Here is a 20,648-nt window from a genome sequence, read left to right as displayed (position 1 = left end):
TTATCTTTCATTCAAAGTACCGATAAATTCAATATACTGTTCTGTTTTGTTTTTTTCCCCGCAAATGAAGCTTGGACCCTCAAACTACGTTCTTTTTAAAATCGTCAGTATCATGGCAAAACAGAGTGTAAACAATTTATTAGCTCAAAGCAAGCTTTACAATGATTTGTCTAAAATGTTAGGAAACAATGCAATGCATAAACATGATACCTCTAAAGGGCACAATTTGCCTTTAATTTCTCTTCAAACTAATACAGTAGTAAATGTTACAGTAAAACTTATGCCATTGAATATATTCTCCGAATATTCATCTCGAAGTTACGTACTGTTTACTCCATTATCTCACACTACTATTCCCCAATTCTGTTTCTCGGTGTGTAAGAAGTATTATTTCTGTGGTCAGGCTAACAGGAAGTAAAAGATAAACAATCACAGGAATCTTTTCAGAGAAAAAAAGGCTAAATAGAAAACTGAAATAATAAAAGTACAAATCTTAGTGACATGGAATTGGTTTAATGTCTGGATAAAGAGTCAGGCGTTTCCATTTTCAAGACTATAGCAGAAAATATAACACTAGGTTAAAATAATTTCTCTTAAAAATTCAGATTTATCTTTAAAACAACTGTATTTTAAAATTGTCAAATACTGCATATTAAAAAAGAACACTTCAATTCAGAAAAAAAGGAGCCATACAGTTTAGTTACCTTCTAAACCATTTTAAGAAGACTACCATTTTCTACCACATAATCCTCAGCACAAATTTTGTGGGCTGACTAGTTAGTCCCAAAGTGGCCAAGCACATTCATCATTCCACAAAATTACCACAAAATTAGAGAGAGAGACAGACAGACAGACAGACAGTCAGACAGAGGTAGGTGCTGACACACAACATGGATTCAGATTTTTTGGTAAAATTTCAGTTTGAGCAATTTCCCTGATAAACACCCCTGCAGTTCCAGGTATTTAGGGACATGCAGTATTTAGGTATTACTTTCTGCCACCAACTGCTGCATGATTTCTCTGAAGTGGCGGTACTGGAAATGAATTACTGTACATACATGTATCTTGCTTTGTACACTAAGTATGCCACTAAAAGGTGGCATAAATACCATTTTTATAATAGGACCCATATTTCCGATGGCTTATAATTTCAGAATTTTATCCAACCTTGGCTGTGATCCCTCAAGATTTTCCATTTCCATTTGGTCTATATCAAACACCTCTGCTGAGTAGATTTGTGTCAGCAAGCCCCTGAACGCATTCAGGAAGCTCCTCCATGTAAACAAAGCCTTCCAGTAGATTTTTATTCAATGCAAATGATTACCTTCAATCTGACTTATTTCATACATTTGGATGAAATGTATTTTATACATTGCGGAGTTTCCTTTCAGTGGGTCCCATCTGTTTAAACCTAGCATAGTGCCTAGTACATCTGTGTAAACGCTTTTGTAAGGAATCACGAAGCCACAGGATTAAATGTGGGGCATTGCTACTCAGGGCCCAAGGACAATGAACACGGCTGCTGATGGAGATTTCTTATTCTTTGTCACTATTCTTTTTATTTTAAACCAGATCTAGTGAAATGGCAGGTTAATTATTGATTTCTGTCAAATGTAGCATCTTTATTTCCTCTTACTCTTTCCCACTTACAGAAAAATGCTGGAAGACACAAATTGTTAGATTATGTGCTTATTTATTTCTAAGAAATAAGGATGAAGAAGATAAACAGGATGAATAAGATGAGGGAAAAATAAGGGAATGGAAAGAGAGGTCATTTACCATGACTTGTACTTTTTCATAATCAATCTTAAAAGCATAAAGTTTAAACATACAAACACTCTTGGTAAATGCCAAGGTCACGGATGCACGTTAAACGGAAGATGACCAACTAAAACTTGATATTCAATAATGAGTTACAAGTTTTTTCTGCAAAAATGCAGACGATTTGCCAAACTGAGTCATAAGGCACAGGGCCCCCGTCCCTCACGGGCAGCGTGGCCCCCATAGAATCCACGCCCATAACCAAGCGCCCCTGCCAGGACATGCAGGGTCCACGAGAGGAGAGTCAGAAGACCAGAAGGAAAAAGTGTCTCCCTCCCCCATGGAGTCCTGCTAAAGAAAGGAATTTTTTCTTTGTTCTCACCAATTTAACAAAAACCTAGAATACACTTGAGAAAAAGTGATGCTGCAGAAAGAACCATGGGAGCAGCGCGGTGGTGAAGTGATGGCCAGGACGGGCCTCAGATCCAGCTCCGGAGCTGACACTTTTTAAATAAAAAAAAAAAAATTTTATTTATTTATTTGGTTGCACTGGGTCTCAGTTGCGGCAGGTGGGCTGCTTAGTTGCGGCTCACGGGCTCCTTAGTTGCAGCACATGGGCTCCTTAGTTGTGGCATGCAAACTCTCAGTTGCGGCGTGCATGTGGGATCTAGTTCCCTGACCAGGGATCGAACCCGGGCCCCCTGCGTTGGGAGCACAGAGTCTTAACCACTGTGCCACCAGGGAAGTCCCAGGAGCTGACACTTTCTAATCGAAGGCTCCCGAGGCCATGTCACCTGTGTCAGCTCCCCACTGACAGCACAAGAGTCAAACGCCCACTTCCTAGGTGGGCTGTGGCGGTCAAGGGGCTCACGGAAAGAGGGACAATGCCAGGCAAAGGCCAGGTGCTCAAGGAGGGCTGAGTCTTGGGTTCAGTTCCAGGTGTCCTATTAACTAACTGTGCGACCTCAGACAAGTCACTTCATCTCTTTCTAGAAACATCTGGGCAGTCTTCAGTGGTCGTCATCCGGAAGGAGGGCTTGGGATCCCACTGTCGCCTCTAACAGGAATTCACCTGCTCTTGCAAATTTCCTTTCATTCTTATTTCCACAGTGTCCTTACGATTCAGATGGTATTTCTTTTGCTGTTAGAGGGGACCCTCAGTACGTTGTTTTACACATCTAGAAGCCGTAGCAGCAAAGACAATGATCTCTTTCCCTTTCCTGTCATCTGTCTTTGTGAGATTATCGTGCCCGACTCGATTCCCTTCATCACACTCCTAGCCTTACAGGTTCTCCTATTCAATTTCCCTTCAGACGGCGACAATTCTGGGCAAGACGATGCCAGCGCATACGAACCCAAAGAGTCACCAGATCCAAGTCCCCGGAGGTGGATTCAGCAGCCACTGTTTCCGAGAAAGCTCTCCTAAAAAGCAGTGGTTGAGCAAGATGAACCTCGGGAAAAGCACCGTTTAGAGACGGTTACCTTCATGGTGATGCCTCTTGGCGTGCGACGCAGACTCCCCTTCGTGCTGCGCGTGGAACTTCTGGATGCACCTCCTCACCAGGTCCTCCCAGCCCGGCCTCATGGCTGCCCGCATGGTGCTGGTGTCCAGCGACGTGATCTTGCCTAGCAAATAACGGCAGGCGTCACACCTACGTACTGATCTGTTCTTTACAACAGAAATAAGTACACCTTAAAAAGGTACAAATTTATTTATTTGGAATAGGCAGCACAAGTGCATGGACCAAAAGGGTAGACGGTGAAGAGGAGTTTCCCCCCCCCCCCCGCCCCCGCCTCCAGCTCCTCCACGCTTCTGCCCCAGCGGCAGCCACTACTACCAGCGTCTCCATAACTTTCTAGACCCATTCCCTGCATTTACAAACATGTAGGTATTCTAGAAGGGTTTCTTTGGCAAGAAAATTTACCTTGGAGATCTTGGCGAGTAGTGAAACTTTCTGATGAGGGAAGAACTGGTCTCTCCTTCATGGGGACTCTTCTAGCCACACAAATCAAGCAGGACTGCAAATCTTCAATCACATACATTGATGGTTATCATATCAGGCTTTTTTAGTGTTTCAAACAAGATCAAACGCATTTCTGACAGCACAACCTTGCAGATCAACAAGGGAGAGAGCGACGAAACACTATGTACCCAGGCTCCTCCCCTGAAGTGGGAAGCAGCTGGGGGCGGATGAGCTCGGGGAGCTGAGGATAAACCGCTGAAGCCACACGACACACGTGATAAAAGCACATCCACCATACCAGAGTCAACCATCTGAAACCATCTCCCCAGTGGCGGAAAAGAATGGAATCCTTTCTTATTAACTGGCTGATAGTAACAGCCAGCTGAATTCATAAGAAAGCACACAAATGATGAAAACTAAAAGCTGATACTCTGTCGAGGGTTTGCTCCTTGAGTTTTAGGTTCACCAGATACAGGAGAACTAGATATACCTTCTACCCAACTATGTCAATGCTCCTACAATGGCAATATGCAATTTAAAACGAAGTATATAAACAGAGTCTAGACTCAGATTCGGAGAACAAATCCTAGAAAATGCACTGTGTGCCAAGTTTAGAGTCTTGGCCATGGCTAGGTTCTCACGCAGCTCTAAGCATTTATTCCTTACCCCACTTCAACTGTTTTATGTATCTGTGTTCACTTCTGGAGAACAGGGAGGATGTGTTTTATCTTGTAACATGCAGAGCACACTGCAAGCCCTTTCAACTTCAAACATGCTGGGGAAAAGGTTGATTTAAAAAGTCTCTTCGTATCTTATGTCGCTGATTTATGATTGTTCACCTTTAAATTCGGGAAAGAAGTTCTTTAAATATATCCAGTAATAGTGAGTATCACAAAAATAAATGTAATCCTTGTCCTCAACATTAATAAAACCTAAATTTTTGAGCACTTACTATGAGACAGACACCTTTCTAGCTGCTTTATAGGCTACCGATTCATTTAATCCTCTTAACAACTCTATGAGGCAGATACTAGCATTATCTCCATTTAACAGAGGAGAATCCAAAGCACGGAGTTTCAGTAACTTGCCCAACATCACACAAAACTTTGGGGAAGCCAGGATTTGAACGTGAGCGCACCATGCCTCAGAAACCCTACTCTTATGCTACACTGTGTAAACATTCGGAATCAGATTTTAAATGTACAGAAATGTTTAAATAAATATATAGCACAAAATCGTAAGTCAGCTCAGCTGTAGAATACGGCTTTAGAATATTATCGCAGATGGATATATTAGCGACACTCACTCTGTTGCATACAGGAGAATAAAATCGCTTGACATTCCGTACCTATGTAAAAACTTAATTTTGAAAGCATGTATCATCTGTGACAGCTCTATTAACTTCCTTTCCAATAAAATTTAAATTAAAAATTACTTACATATTTTTTTTAAAAGAGGATTAAATATCTAGTATTGAATGCCAATCATGGCTCAGGCATGTTCGCTTAATCCTTATTACGCTGTGATACTGGAATTGTTGACTTCATTGGTTAAGAGAGTACACGGATGTTCGGAGGTCGAGAAGGTTTTGCCCAAAGTCAGAGCTGGTAAGCGGCTGATTTAGGAGCTGGCCTGCCTGATTACAAAGCCCACGGTGTTTCCACTGACTGATGGTCCCCGGCTCCCCCGCTTCTGCTACACACGCAGAACGCGTTCTTCGGCACTGTCCCGTGTCACAGACAGTGACACGCGGCGGTGTGGAGTGGCTTGCTCGGAGGGCGTAGGGGGTGGACACTAGGTCAGCACCTCTTTAAAGGTAAAAGCCTATGAGCTCACAGTCTGGAACCCTTCTCCCAATCCCCACTCCCGTCTCCATCCTCTCCTATCCTGGACGCAGCGTCCATAGACAAACCATATGAAATCCGTTAATCCCTTGGAAGTATATGAAAGATGTTATTTGTACCATGTGTGTTTTTCCAGGGCGTGGCTCGGAGCTTGTTACAGACATTCAGAGGAGCCTAGGATCCCCGAGAGGTTCAACACTAGTGGACGTGCTCCAGCAGGGTAGCTGCTGGCCACATGGGGCTATTCAAACGAAAACTTAATAAGATAGACAATTTGGTCCCCAACTGCATTACTGCTATTTCAAATGCTCAGTAGCCACATGTAACTAGTGGCGGCTGCATTGGACATTGAAGACACGTAACACTGCCATCATCACAGCAAATTCTATTGGATCGTGCTGTTTTAAAGACTTAATAATTGAATTTATCACAAAAATTGTTAAGTAGGTGAAAAGAACAAAGAAACTGCCTCTACATTTTTCTTTGTGTGGCCTCTAATTTCAGATTATTAAGTGTGAAAGAAGTAGCACAGGAATACATGATGTAACATATCCCAGAGATGTGGCCCCTACCTTCTCCTTCTTCTTTGATGGACTTTGGTTGAGAGACAGCAAAGCACTGCATAGTTTCATATTTCTGATGTACTTCCTGGTTTTCATGACCTTCCTCTTCTGAATCCGGTAAAGGTTTTACCAGCATCCGACAATTGAAGGTATGGCTGTTCCGCCTGGGAGGTTCGCCAGACCAAGCTCCCCCGTTCACTGGGCAAAAGGCAAAAGCAACCCGACAGTGTAAAGAAACTAGCGTCAGACTGGCTTCTCCCTAATTATCAGAATGATGTAGGAAACATATGGTTATCTTACTTTTATACAGTGCTTATACTTTTCTAAGTAATTTCAAAATCTAAAGGGGAAAAATTATTGGGTTAATTCTTGGGAATTTCAAATGTCTTTTACACACTTCTCACTCTTCACCATGACTCTTTCCCTTCAAGTGCAGGCCCTGATTGCTGACCAGCCCCCTCTTACCCATCTAACCAGACCTTTCACGTTGCCCAGCACAAGCCTCCCCGCCATCACCTTCCATACCCAGTACCACATGGATATCTTTGCACCTGCTACCTTGTCTAAAAGGTCCAGCTGCCTCTATGTCTCCCATCCACATGTACTCCTGCTCTACGGCTGAGGTCCTTTAGATACTTAACCAACTGCTCTAGGCATCCCACACTGCCTCTTCTTACTGACCTTTCTTTCCTAAAACTTAACTGAAATTTTACTGTATATTCTGTAACTTGGCTGTAGTTTTTTTTTTTTTTTGCTTCGTGCATATTTCTTCATAAGACTGAGATGATCTTGAGGATACACTGCTAATGTCATTTATTTCTTTTCAATGAAATACTACTTCACATGTCTTCTATTTTAGTATCAATACTTAGAAACATATATATTAATTCAAGAAAAACATGAAAGAGAAGAAAGCCCTCTTTTTTGGGGGGGGAGATGCATTAGAGAAATCAAAGAGAGAAATAAAATAATGACTGATTTTGAGAATTTAAGGGTGTTTACAGATCACCAGATCAGCCTCCTCATCTACAGACGAGAAAACTGATGTGCAAAGAAATATTCAGCTTCTAGAAGAGCTGGAGTCAGAACCGACCCTACTTCTCACTTCGGTGCCCTTTTCTTTACTGTCGCTTGTGTTTTATCTAAAAGATATTAGGACCAGCAGGACGATGAAAGAGGGGAATCAGAAAAAAGGGCCAGTCATAAGACAAGCAAATGCACTCTCAGAAAGTCACTAGTTAGAAAACGCTTAAAAGGACACCTAGGTGAACACAATGCTAACCCCACAGGCACTGGGCTGTAGAGGAAGAAAGAAGGAAACAAACCCTAGAGAGAAAAAGGAAATATCAAGTGAACCACAGGAGGCTGTTTTACAAGGAGGAACCACAGCTAGCTTTATACAGACGTCTGAGAAGTTTATTTTACCATCAGCATTCTTAAAAGCTTATTTACATAATGAAGACTACATAGAGTAATCAAAGAAAAAAGTTCTTGTTCACTCAGGTTAATACGTAATTTGCAAGTATAAAAAAGTACAATATAAAGTAAGGCAAAGAGCTCTTTAGACAAGTGAATTAATAATAGTGAATTAATAAGTAAAGGTCTTCTGAGGAAGTCATAAAATTACCGAAGAGATTTGAAAATACTAGTTACTTGAAATAAGACATCCCACTTTCTTGTTCATTTACTAGAGAATATAATGGAAGAACCTCACACGTATACTTTGTATTACTGCTGCAGTCACTCTGAACAAAGGGTTATCCTATTAAAGAAAAGCTAGCCACAATGGAATGTGAAAGGACCTTTTCCTATTTACCATGGTAACAATGAGACCAGCTAGCATAAACAGTTTTCAGAAAAGGAACAGAAATACTTGCTAACTCAGGACTTGACCTTATTCTCTACTAAAATATGCACTCCTTTTTACCCATGAAGACATTCTCAGCAACATGAGCTTAAGTGAGAATATAAAAAAAGAGCCACTTAGTAACTGGGAACAGCAATGCTCTAGAGCAGCCACTGAGGTGGGCCCACGCTGTGAATCACCCGCTTTAAAGTACGGCCCTTCGGAATCACGGACACTCTCGGATAGCATCTCCAGGTCGAGATGAGGAAGACAGGAAGGGGAAGCAGGGAGCGGGCGTGGAGGGGCGGGGGGTGGGGGTGGGGGTGGGGCCCTTGCCACCCGCAGGGCCACTGAGGAGTCCTGTGAAGCCCCAGAGCCCATTTCGGGTTCCCAGGCTGGGAGCATTCGAACCTCCACACGCCACTTGTTCCTCAGCATTTTATTTTTAGAATGTCGTATACACCCACATCATACCCTTCACCAGCAGGACTCAAAATAAACTGAATCTCAAGCTCCTCGTGACCTTCTGCGTCTTAGGTTGTCACGGAAGAAAAGGACAAAGCAGAGCCGACGGGCACTGGATTGGGCGGGAGGCAATCGGCAGCCTCTTAAAAAACAACCAAATAGATCCCATGAAAACAGTTGCCATGTGCCTACTCTCCAACTGCATTATTTTTACTTACTTGAAATATAGGGTCAAAACGATCATTCATTCAAGACCAGGACCTATAGATGTCCTTTTCTGCCTGACCTCGAAGCTTACACAGTTAACACAAGCATCTCTAAAAAATTACCCAGTTACTCTTATCCCCAGCGGACAGAATATAGTTCTGTTTTCTGCCCTCTGGCCAAGACACTGTGCGTGTGGGCAGGGGCTGAGGAGAGACCCAGGAGACACTCATTTACCTATGGACTTTGGCAGCAGGTTTTTGACGAATTCAGTGTGGTCCCCAACATGCAGGATGCTATATACGCTTTTGTTCATCAGCTCTTCCTGGTTATACCTTAGGTACTGTGTCACATTCTCTGAAACAAACACAACGTTGCCTTCCAGGTTCACTACAAAGAAGAACCCATCAAGGGCCTAAGGGAAGAGGCACAAATTGTGTTAGAAAGGAGGCAGCATAAAATCACATCCGACTGCTAAGAAGGGAGTGGCCCCTTTAAGGGAGACATAATTCACGTGTGGGGAGAAGGGTGATCTCTCTTGCTATCACTCCTATCATTCAGAAACAGTTAACACGTTTTCTCTTGCTGAAATGAGTCCATCTTAGTAAGTGGAGGAGAGACTACATAAGGGTTTCTTGTCACAAACTAAATGACAAACAGTCACTCTGTTAATTCATCAGGAGATAATTACTGCCACGTAAAAGTATACAGGCATTTATCTGCATTTTCCAAATGAGATTGATGTACTCCGTAGGGCCGAGAACAACTTTTATGCTAGTGATCCAATACTGAGTCATTTTTTTGTACACTTCCTCATGGAATACAATGGGAAGGAGAGGTCATTGATAATTTTCCCTCAGTTTAAGGATAAATGCCAAGGAAAAAAAATCAGAAAATTTTACTACTTTTAAAGCTTCCAAGGCTTAAGCGAAAATAATTGAAGGTGATCTCAGACCTTTTAAGGAACGCCAATCCTTTATTGTTTGGTGTAAATGGGGAAAGAGTCTGGGAGGTGTGTCTCTGATGTGACAAACCAGTCTTCCTGGGGACCTCAGGCTGAGATACAGCCGGCACTGTCCTGAGACTGCACAGGGCCTTGAGGTTTAGGTTTGTAACAGGGAGGACTGGAAAGTTAACTAATCACGCCTGGCTCTATTACTTGTTCTCCAAGTTGTCAAGATGCAGGTTCCTAAATCACCCAGATAGCAGTAGCATTTTTCCTGTGATGGGTGCATAGCTCACTTTGCTGTCATTCCAAAACAGATTAGGGAAGGAGATGAAGGACCTAGGATCATTTCAGGAAATCAAGAGGATAATAATAGATATAGACACGTTTACTGAGCCTTAAACACACAGTGTCGTTTTAATATTTACAGTTCTGGAAGGAATGTTTTCCCTTTTCCAATTCACAGAGGAGGAAAAAAACTGAGACTCAAAGAGGTTAAGGGATTTGCCCAGGCACTTGCAACTAGTCAGCTGGGTTGCAAATCCAGGTGGATGTGACTCCGAAGCCCATGCTTTCAACTACCACGCAGCACAGTGCTCTCCAGTATTTACCCAGCCCATCTTCCTATCATGGTCGCCTGGGTGACGCAAAGGCCGGGAGCTCAGTGAGTTTCTCTTGGTTCCTCCTCCTTTTTCTTTCTGATCCTCACTTGTCAGAGCTGTTGCATGGATCAGGGGACTGATCAGGGCTAGAAGAGGCTTGATACTGACCAGGCATTCCTTGGGCCAGGAACACGTGGACCACAGAGCTCATGCCAGTTTCTTCATGCTGTGTATTTACTACTATTTTAACACGAATGTTACATGGACACACCAGTATGACAAAGTGTATGAATGGGGCATAAAGTGTTTACTTTCTCTCTAGTTTGTTTTTTCCTTAAGTTATTATTTAACAGGCTCCTATTTTGTGAGCTTTCTTTGAATATATTCCATCTTTAATTCTATTTTCATGACAAAACTAAGCGCTCTCTCAAATTAGAACTGACCATAAGGCACCAATGAAAAGCTCTTAAAAATATATATTTAAAAAAAACACCGTTTGGTTTTAAGTTTTTCTTAAATGTTCAGTCAGGTTTTCCCAATGGTATAAACAATATGCAGGGCAAAGCAAGACTATGTGTAAACAGCCTTCCACAGTATGTTGGCATCAACTGTTGGAAACCTTGTGTGAGTGTGTGTGTGCATGTGTGAGCGTGTATGCGTGTGTGTGTGTGTGTGTGTAGGACAGGAAGTCAGTTGATTAGTTATATACCAAATACACATTCAACAGGGATTGTCGTAATTATATTACCTGTTGTTCACTTTTGGAAGTGCATGTAGTTTCCTGCTGCTTCGTACCATGCTAAAAAGACTGACTGTGGCATAATATAACTGAAAGATGAAATTCTTTCATCTTATAAAACTGTTTGTTTTTTTAAAGCTCACTATGATATGCTCTGATGAAAAAAGCTGACATTTGGTTTCGTTGCCTAGCAACCACTATGCTATGATGTAAGCATGAGTGTGCATCTATGCCTAGAACGGCTCAACGAGAACAAGTTTTCTCCGTTTAGATTATTACATGCAAACAGGGATAAAGATGCAAATTCAAACCTTAAGTCTCTAGATTCAAAGCGTTACCTCTCACACATTTAGCACTGAAGTCCTGCTGAACAGGTGCTTGCTCAATGCACTGAATTCTCAGAAGACTATCTTGAAACAGTGAAAATGTGGATTTATTTGATCTTACGAGATAAGGTCCACTGATATCTAGCAATCTGATTTCTGCAATTAGTGAACTTACTCTCAAAAGGCTTGAGTCATAGCCTTGTGGTTACTGCAAGCATTTCTTTTTAGAAGCCTCAAAAATCTTCCCAAGAGTTTCCACCCTACTTTAATTTCCCCCCATATAAGGAATAAGCACAGATATATGGGCATTTCCTAATTGTAAAAATTTAGATTACCATCATTTCCAAATGAATTTTGTTTCTAGTTCTTTCATCTAATTCTAAATAAACAGCCCACCTAGTTAAGAGTTTTCTCATCTGCTTCTAAGAACCAAGTGGGAAGTAGCACTCTCTGGCCTTCCACTGCCTTTTGAATTCGGGAAAATCAGGTTAAGTGTGTTTTTGCTTCTTCTCTGAAAATTATCGTTAAATGTTTTCAAGCCAGTGATAAAAGAGATATAAGCAAGGGCCAACGTGGGGTCATTTAAAGTCTTTTGGCCAGCAAGGTCAGACCCAAGGAATGAATTCTGTCATTTCTAAATATAAAGACCGGGTCAGACAAGCTTTACATTTCTTCTGTGTCCCCCCACCCTCCGATTATATGGTAGATTTTCACAGAATTAGATTTTCTAAAAATAAAAATCATCTTATGCACCAACTGAAAAAAAAGGGGCAATTATTGGTTATCTCTGCTTTAAAAATCCTAATTTCTTATATACGTGCAGCTGCTGCAAGATAAGTGATTCTACACTGGCAATGCTGCAGAGCTTCTGGCCATGCGGTAATTTTCAATCTCATCATATCATCAGCAGAGTAAATTATCCTGAGAACTGACATAATTTATGTCTCAGGGCTCCTCTGCTTCTTGTTATACATTCACTGACATTTTTTCCCTCATCTTACCATAGCCTACATCTTAAATTGTAATTCTGGAATAGGTACAGCAAAGGACTTGGTGTTTAATACTGTATCGGTTAATAAAATAAGAAAGCGGGACTTTACAAAATCTAGATAGTAGTCTGGTCATAAAACTTCCTAAAGTTAATAAAGAAAAGGCAGTTACGACAATTCATTACACTTGTGATGCTTAAGAGTTCTGCCTATTCCTTCAATTTTCGTCTTTATGAAATCAATAAACTAGTTGAAGTAACATAAATAACAGGCGTAAACCTCCTCTTTAAAAAAATTTTTGGCTGCACCATGGGGCACGCGAGACCTTAGTTCCCTGACCAGGGATGGAACCTGTGCCCCCTGCAGTGGAAGCGCACAGTCTTAGCCAGTGGACCGCCAGGGAAGTCCCGAGTAAACCTCCTTTGGTCCTCAAATTTTAACCTGTATATACAGGCATATGGACATGCATATATGAAAACCTAAGAATTCTGGGAACGTTTCAAACCACAACAACATCACAGAATTTAACAGGACTTGTGAACACGGTTTTCCAAAATGAATGCTCAACTGACAGTTAAAGTTGGTCAAATTTGTATTCTAATCCACTTAATTTAATTCTGTATTATCAATTCGAAACGTATATAAGCTGGAATCCGGAGTAAAATCTAGATACATATTATTAATAGTAAGCTCAAGAGGTCAGCAGTACTTCAGCTTTAAGAGTGAAAATTAAGTGTGGATTCTCCTTAAATTACATTCACTTGAAAATTAAATGGAATAATGGATAAACAACATTGTGAGATACAGAACCAAAATGAGGGTGCACTACCTCAAGCATCATAGGCCCTAGTGCATCCTTGTCGATGACACCCTGCCCGGTGGATGACACGTCTGACTTCTGCACTTCATCTATGTTGGCGGCTGCTGCTTTCTCTGCAACAAACACAAGTGTGAATTCAACGGCAGTGCTATTTCAAGGACAGAGTGACACAGAAACATTTTTATTGTAACGATTTCAAAAATCTCCAGTGGGATCAGAGCCAGCTATAAAAAAGTTAGAGTACGTCCCCACCACCACTGCACGGGAGAAACTGCTGGAAGCCGGAGCCGGAACATTAACTTTTCCCCTCCAGAACCTGTGGCTCGGCCCCTTTCATGCTGCCGATAAAATGACTTTAGGGGTTTCATGCCAGTCCCTGACAAGCGTTTTTTTTTTCTAGATTGCAAAACTGCTCTATACCGCGGCACAATTAGTGCCGCCTGCAGAGATTCCCCGAGCTGGGATGACCCGGGGCCTGTTGTTCAGGCTTCGGGAAAGAAATCAAAGATGCATTTGAAGAAGGAATCAAAACGCGTCCTGACCACTGTGGCTGCTCCCACGTGACACTCCCCTGGCTCTTGTACTGTCCCACCTCTTGTCGCCTTCACATTTAAAGTAACCAGAAAGACTGGCCCCTGTCTGGTGGAAGGTGCCTGACGAGGTAAGGCAGAGAGAGCGGCACCCTATCAAGCACTCGGAGAGTTTCAACGGCTGCCCTTTTATCTAGTCCCGAGGTGTGGACTAAAACGGCTCCCCACGAGGCCTGGGAAGACATTCCATCACAGAAAAGTCTCACGGAGGAAGCAGATGCACAGTCATCAATGTACATATGCAAACGGGTTATTTCAAGAACACCAAGAAAAGTTCAAAGCACAACAGATACATCCCAAAACTTGCTAGGAAACGACACAAAACAATGTGCCAGTTATTTGTCCTGAATAAATTATATCCTTGTTTACACCGCACGTTATCATTGTAATTAAATGCAAGCAAAGAAAACTGTAAATCAATTTAGTACTCAGAGTCAACTTGCTTTCATGAACTTAGTAGACTCGGCTTCCTTTTTTTTCATAACAGAAGATTTTACACAGTATTTTGAAAACCTGTAACGTTTAATTTGTACCTGGGAACCTAGAAAGTAATTAGGAATTACACAGGCCCTCCAAATCTTGCCGCTCCCTGATGGAAAACGTCCACATGCATATCTATCAGTGGAAAAGGGAAGAAGGCCTGTGTAGTTCAAGTCTAAGCTCAGCCACTTAGTACAAGTCAGAGCATGTCATTGCAACTTTTTAAGGCCTTAGTACCTGCCTTCTCGCGTCACGGCCCATGACAGGAGTAAATGGGATGATGTGTAAAACACACTTTAAAAACCAGAAAGGAGTTTACAAATGTAACTTACTACTAGCATAGCTGTCTTTTTAAAAATCTTTTTTTTTTTAATTTTATTTATTTATTTATTTATTTATTTATTTATTTATGGCTGTGTTGGGTCTTCGTTTCTGTGCGAGGGCTTTCTCCAGTTGTGGCAAGCGGGGGCCACTCTTCATTGCGGCGCGCGGGCCTCTCACTATCGCGGCCTCTCTTGTTGCGGAGCACAGGCTCCGGACGCGCAGGCTCAGTAGTTGTGGCTCACGGGCCCAGTTGCTCCGCGGCATGTGGGATCCTCCCAGACCAGGGCTGGAACCCGTGTCCCCTGCATTGGCAGGCAGATTCTCAACCACTGCGCCACCAGGGAAGCCCCTAAAAATCTTTTTTTAATTTTTAAAATTCATTTTTATTTAAAAAGAATAGTTATTCATTTATTTAGCTGCGCTGGGTCTTAGGTGCGGCATGCGGGATCTTCGTTGTGGCACACGGGATGTACTTCCCTGACCAGGGATTGAACCCAGGCCCCCTGCATTGGGAGCGCGAAGTCTTAACCGCTGGACCACCAGGGAAGTCCCCGTATCTGTCTTTTTTTTTTTAAATTGGAGTATAGTTGCTTTACAATGTTGTGTTAGTTTCTGCTGTACAGCAAAGTGAATCAGCTGTAAGTATACATATATCCCCTCTTTTTTGGATTTCCTTCCCATTTAGGTCACCACAGAGCACTTAGCCGAGTTCCCTGCGCTATGCAGTAGATTCTCATTAGCTATCTATTTTATGCATAGTAGTGTATATATGTCGTTTATTAGCTCTCCCTTACTTAGTTCCAAATGCAGAACTTAGAAGCAGAGAGTATCTGTTTTCTCAATGACTCTGCGACGTTCCTGATTCCCCTGCTTAGATCTGAATAACTGCGACCAGCCATAAATAGAGATATAACCCGTCTGGTAGCCTTCGTAACTCAGCACGTGAGGATGTGTTAGTCCTCACTTCGTTTCTTTCCTTGCTGCTCTCCCTAGCTCTTGACTGCAGGTCCCCTACCCCATCTGCTGGCTTGGTCTCAGCCCAGTTCCTCAGCCAGTCTTCACTGAGGCAGGCAGCGCCTCAGGTTGTCCAGACAATTACTGCACATGTTCTCCCCATCCCCCCCCCCCGCCCCATCCTCCCAGAATCTTTCTCACCACCGAGTAAACGCACACGGGGCAGACTCCCACGCCCCGACCCCCGCTTCTGCTAGTCACTCCGTACGGCTGCAGATTTCTTTTCAGTGTCTGCTCACCTGCCCACACGAGTCCGGGGGCAGGGGTGGCACCCTCAGCTGCTGCTGCACCTACTCTTCCTCTAACTTAACAGCCCTGCGCTGGCGGGGGTCTGTGCGGGCTTCAGGCCTGAGGATCCCCGAGTTTCCTTAATACTGAATCTTAAAACCCACGTAACAGATATTATAAATGTACGCGGTCCTACTGCATTCTCATTTATTTACTTTTTGTCTGCGGTGCTGTGGCATTCGGGGTGTAGGAACCATGTGCTAACACCCTGCAGACTGAGTACTTCTCAGCCTTTCCTTGGCCTCCTAACCATTCACAGGGCCATCGTGCTCCCATCAGCACCTTCGGTGGCAGCAGTGACTCTCAAAGTGGGATGGTGTGCCTGAGAAGACGTCCCCAGAGAAGGTCTATCAGAAACTGCAGATTGAAAGGCCTTCTTTGCACAAGATGCTGCTACATCTTCTTGGAAGGTATCATTTCTCCTCCCCTCCTGCAGTGAGAACCCCAGCCCAGGAAACAGTACACTATCCCCACCAGGAGTTTCACAAAAGGGGTATCCTTGGTGTACCCTCAGTGGCCAGCACCACCCCTACGTCAGAGTAGGTTTTCACTGAATATTTGGTGGCTGACTGACGAGACCAGACCCACTGCTGGCACTGACCCCCGGGAATGCAGGGGCAACTAGAATCGAGGGTGGTGGGGAAAGGAACTGATTTTCCCCCTCAGGCCCACTGGCCCTCCAGGTGCAGGGGTCAGCGATATGGGGAAAGGGTCTCCTGAGGAGAACTGGGCTTAAATGATGAATCATCTTGTCTTGCCTCAGTCATCAACTTTCAAGGCATCTCACATTCTTGCCGGCTCCCAGGTCCTTCCAATCCTTCCACTGTTACAACAGGTGGTGTTATTCTTCTTAACGAAAGGACTGGGACTTCCCTGGTGGCGCAGTGGTTAAGAATCCACCTGCCAATGCAGCAGACACGGGTTCGAGCCCTGGTCCGGGAAGATCCCACATGCCGCGGAGCAACTAAGCTCGCGCGCCGCAACTACTGAAGCCTGCACGCCTAGAGCCTCTGCTCCGCAACAAAGACAAGCCACTGCAATGAGAAGCCTGCGCTCCGCAACGAAGAGTGGCCCCTGCTCGCTGCAACTACAGAAAGTCCGCACGCAGCAACAAAGACCCAATGCAGCCAAAAATAAATACAATTTTAAAAAAAGAATGGACTTAATTTAGATTAAGGTGAGGCGGAGTGAGATAGGAGGCAAAAGCTAATCACAAAGGCAGCCCCACACCTATCACTGATCACTGGAAAACATTAGCCTATTTGTCATATGAGATTCTGATATCACTATAGTAATAAATTATGGTTTTCTGTGGTGTCTATATTAATGCCTCATTTTATGGCAAAATAAATACAAAATAACAATGTTTGTGATAACCCATTTCTGAGTCCTTTCTTAAAAAAAATTAAAGTATAGTTGATTTACAATATTACATCAGTTTCAGGTGTACAACATAGTGATTCAATATTTTTATAGATTACACTCCACTTAAAGTGATTATAAAATATTGGCCATACTCCTTGAGCTATCCATTACATTCTTGTGTCGTATTTATATTTCCCAAGTCTTTAAAAGACAATCAATATACTTTGTGAGATGTTGGCAGTTTGAGGATCCGATCATCATTCTGAAGACCCCAAAGTTTCCTGAATTCATTAATTAATATTTTGTGGAATTAAAAAGATTCAAACTTGGAAAACTCAATCATGCAGGTTCCTAAACACTGATAAACTTTCAGGTCAGGCTATTCTAAATATTCTAGCGATGTGTTCAGGCACTGAATTTTTGACTTTTATCCGAAAATAAGAATGAGGGACCTCCCTGGTGGCCCAGTGGTTAGGACTCCACGCTCCCAATGCAGGGGGTGTGGGTTTGATCCCTGGGCGAGGAAGTTCTGCATGCTGTGTGGCGCGGCCAAAAAAAAAAAAAAAAAAAAAGAAAAAGAAAATATGAAGAATGAGATTGTATCTGCATAGCATTTTCTTTCATCTTTAGGAATCTACAGATCAGGTATAATTTAGGGCAAGGGCCTAAAATTTAATGTAAGAGATGACTTAGAGGGGATAAAACATGTGTTTGGGCTCTACTGTAAAGCCTGGACAAAAATAATTATCATCCTGAAAAACTGTAATAATAAAACATGTCCTTTTTTCCTCTTTATAACATTCAACTGAAAAATCTTCAAAAGGAGAAAAGCGGCAGCTAAAAAGCAGTCACAGAGAATGCGGGGCTGGCACGGGGAAATCGCCCAGTTACACCGTCCACGTGTCTGGATGTCTTGCTATGTGTCTCACGCATGTTTGCGGGGCAGGTGGAGTGAAGGATCCTTGTGGGCTGAGAGCTTACATCCAGCTGCAGGGGCAAAGCACTGACAGCTGAGCCAAACGAGAACTGAGGGCTGAAGTGCAAGGAGCTAACTTCAAGTTCGCAGAAGGGATAAAAAAGGCTGGACATAGCTGAAAATACTTCACGTCCATGGTAGTCGAACTGGATTCTGCAGGATTCGTGAGCACACGGCGAAAGCAATGGACGTGTGGCATCCCTCCCCAGGCAAAGCTCAGCCTGGCCTTTGAAACCAGTGTTATGGGATAATGGCGAAAAGATTGTCCAAACTGGAATTCTAGGAATCTGACTCAAAATGAAAACAACAAAAATGTTTCCCAAGGTCAATCTGAAATTGTGGAACGTGTGCTGGAAAGAAAACTCCAGATGAGACCATTGATTATTTGCAAGAGAACTTTTAAAATGTTCATTTATACAACACTATTCACATATTTACTAAGAGACTGGGAAATGTTCACTACTCACAGAGTAAATAAATAAGAAAACAGGGTGAAGAATTTAGGGCCCTTCACGCCTATCCTCACTAAGTGTTTGTATATATGCATTTTCCTGCTAATTGGTCATCTATTATTCAATTCCGTATTCGATATGTGCTCTGGCTATTTCTCAGTATTAGAATATCAATAATATGAAGTGATAGAAAATACCCAGAAATATGGCTTTACCAATGTAATTGGAATCTAAATTAAACTGGCCATGAATTTATATTATTTGGGTACTTTTCATGAAGTACTACCTCTGTACAATGTTCATTTGGGCTTTGAAATTAAATAGGAGGAAGAAAAGAACTCCTTTGAGATATACTGTTATGTTAACCGGACATACATTGGTATTTTGATGGAGCATTTCAAGAATGAGTATGCTATTTTTATGTCCCAGATATAAATAAGCTTAAATCCTTAGATATATTTATACTTCTGTAAGAACAGCGTTACTATACTAAAACATACTATTTAATATTTTTAAATTAGGCAGTTTTCTCAGCGGTCACAAATTATATTTACTTTTCTATATTTTGCATCCATTAACCATAAAAATACATTCTGTTACAAAAATATCCTTCAGTAAACTCAACAGTTTACTGAAAGATCATCCCGGAATTTCAAATGATCAAAACCTTATGAAATCTCATTATTACAGATGGAACTCTTAAATCGAAAAAAGAGATGATAAAATTTAATTTTCAGAGCCTACAAAAAGATTTCTCCCCCATGCCCTGACTTCCATGTTTTCCTCCTGGACTTTGACCATTAAAGTTATTCTTTTTAGGTAAAGAATATGACCTAAGAGAAATAACAATGAAAACAGTAATTCTGTCCTTTTCTTCCTCACTTCCCAAAAGACAAAAATACCATAAAATAGCTCTGATCTTTTAAGCAGCCCCGCTTTACAAATGCAAAGCTCCGACTGGAGAGACTGTCCAAGGACGCCCAGTCATCTCTCTCCTAGGGCCCCCTCCCTCCTGGATGGCTGCTGGAGCGCAGTCCCATCTGGTCCCCTCCCCCACTTGCCTGCGCTCCAGAAATCCAACACCAATTAATTACATTCCCAGTTTCAGAGCAAAGAACAAACCCCATCTCTTCAGGGACCGTGTTAAGATGAGTCATACCACAAACTGGGGGAAAATCATTAATATTATATGTCATATGCTTTTCTTTATAAGTCGTTATTATTTGTGTTTTCTCTCAGAACACAATGAAAGGCAACTAGGGAAGTGTTTAATCTCTAGGTATTTAAGTGATTTAAAAATACATAGAAAAGTAAAATTTAAGTCTCCTGGTGAGAACAGAAACAAATCAGAAACTGCGATTCTAGCCAAAAGTTTATTTATTCTTTCAAAAAGTACGCTTAGGGCATTCCCTGGTGGTCCAGTGGTCGGGACTTGGCGCTCTCACTGCCGAGGGCCCGGGGTCTATCGCTGGTCGGGGAAGTAAGATCCCACAGGCTGCAAAGTATGGCCAAAAAAAAAAGTATACTTAGCTACTTTTAAAGTATAAAGTGTTTTTTTTTTTTTTTTTTTTTTAAAGACCTTTCCATGTTCTAGAAGAACACCATTTATTGATTTTTGGTAACTTAGTGAATCTTATAATATTAGAAGGTCTTGTCTATTCATTCGGCAGGTGAGCTGAGAACATACACTCACAGGGCCTTTCTGCCCTGTGACCAGAAAGAGTCCTGCCTCCTCACACGGATGGCAGTCATGGTTCAGGGGACAGCCACGTAATTGTTCTAATTTCAGCAGCAGTGGTGGCAACCACCAATGACTTAGAAACCTAAATGCTGTTTAATGTCTGCCCAGTGGAGGGACAGGGTGATATGGCCATGATTAAAGAGGTATACTCTTTCTTTTCCTTCTCTGTAAAAAAATCATCTGAAGAGGCTGTGGAAAACTTGTGGAAATTAGTTTATCTTTAAAAAGTCAGAATTTGAACAAATATCAATCATTTACTCTGAAAAATACATCAACTGAAAGATTAAAAAAAAAAAAAAAAGAAAGATAAGCCACAGGGTATTTACATCTATACATGGAAAAAATTTTA

General features: G+C 42.2%; 1 protein-coding gene across 9 annotated transcripts in view; it reads right to left on the bottom strand.

Moving 5' to 3' along the window:
* The window catches only part of NCOA2 (nuclear receptor coactivator 2), a 275,210-nt gene that overhangs the window by 46,801 nt on the left and 207,761 nt on the right, over positions 1-20,648 (bottom strand). For 8 of the 9 annotated variants that reach the window (XR_005016991.1, XM_036829935.1, XM_036829934.1 and 5 more), the window contains 5 exons: positions 13,079-13,182; positions 8,885-9,062; positions 6,142-6,330; positions 3,687-3,788; positions 3,244-3,387 (listed from right to left, as the gene is read on the bottom strand). Coding sequence is in view for 8 of the 9 variants with exons in the window: in XM_036829935.1 (XP_036685830.1) it covers positions 3,244-3,387; positions 3,687-3,788; positions 6,142-6,330; positions 8,885-9,062; positions 13,079-13,182 (717 nt within the window). In the remaining variant the exon portion in view is untranslated. Of the gene's footprint in view, positions 1-3,243; positions 3,388-3,686; positions 3,789-6,141; positions 6,331-8,884; positions 9,063-13,078; positions 13,183-20,648 lie in introns of those variants that run through there. The other variant, XM_036829937.1, reaches the window with a different exon arrangement.

This window comes from Balaenoptera musculus, chromosome 17 (assembly GCF_009873245.2).
Source record: "Balaenoptera musculus isolate JJ_BM4_2016_0621 chromosome 17, mBalMus1.pri.v3, whole genome shotgun sequence".
NCBI classification, from domain to species: Eukaryota; Metazoa; Chordata; class Mammalia; order Artiodactyla; family Balaenopteridae; genus Balaenoptera; species Balaenoptera musculus.
Note: the sequence above shows the minus strand (reverse complement) of the source record. Positions and strands in the feature narration are given on the sequence as shown.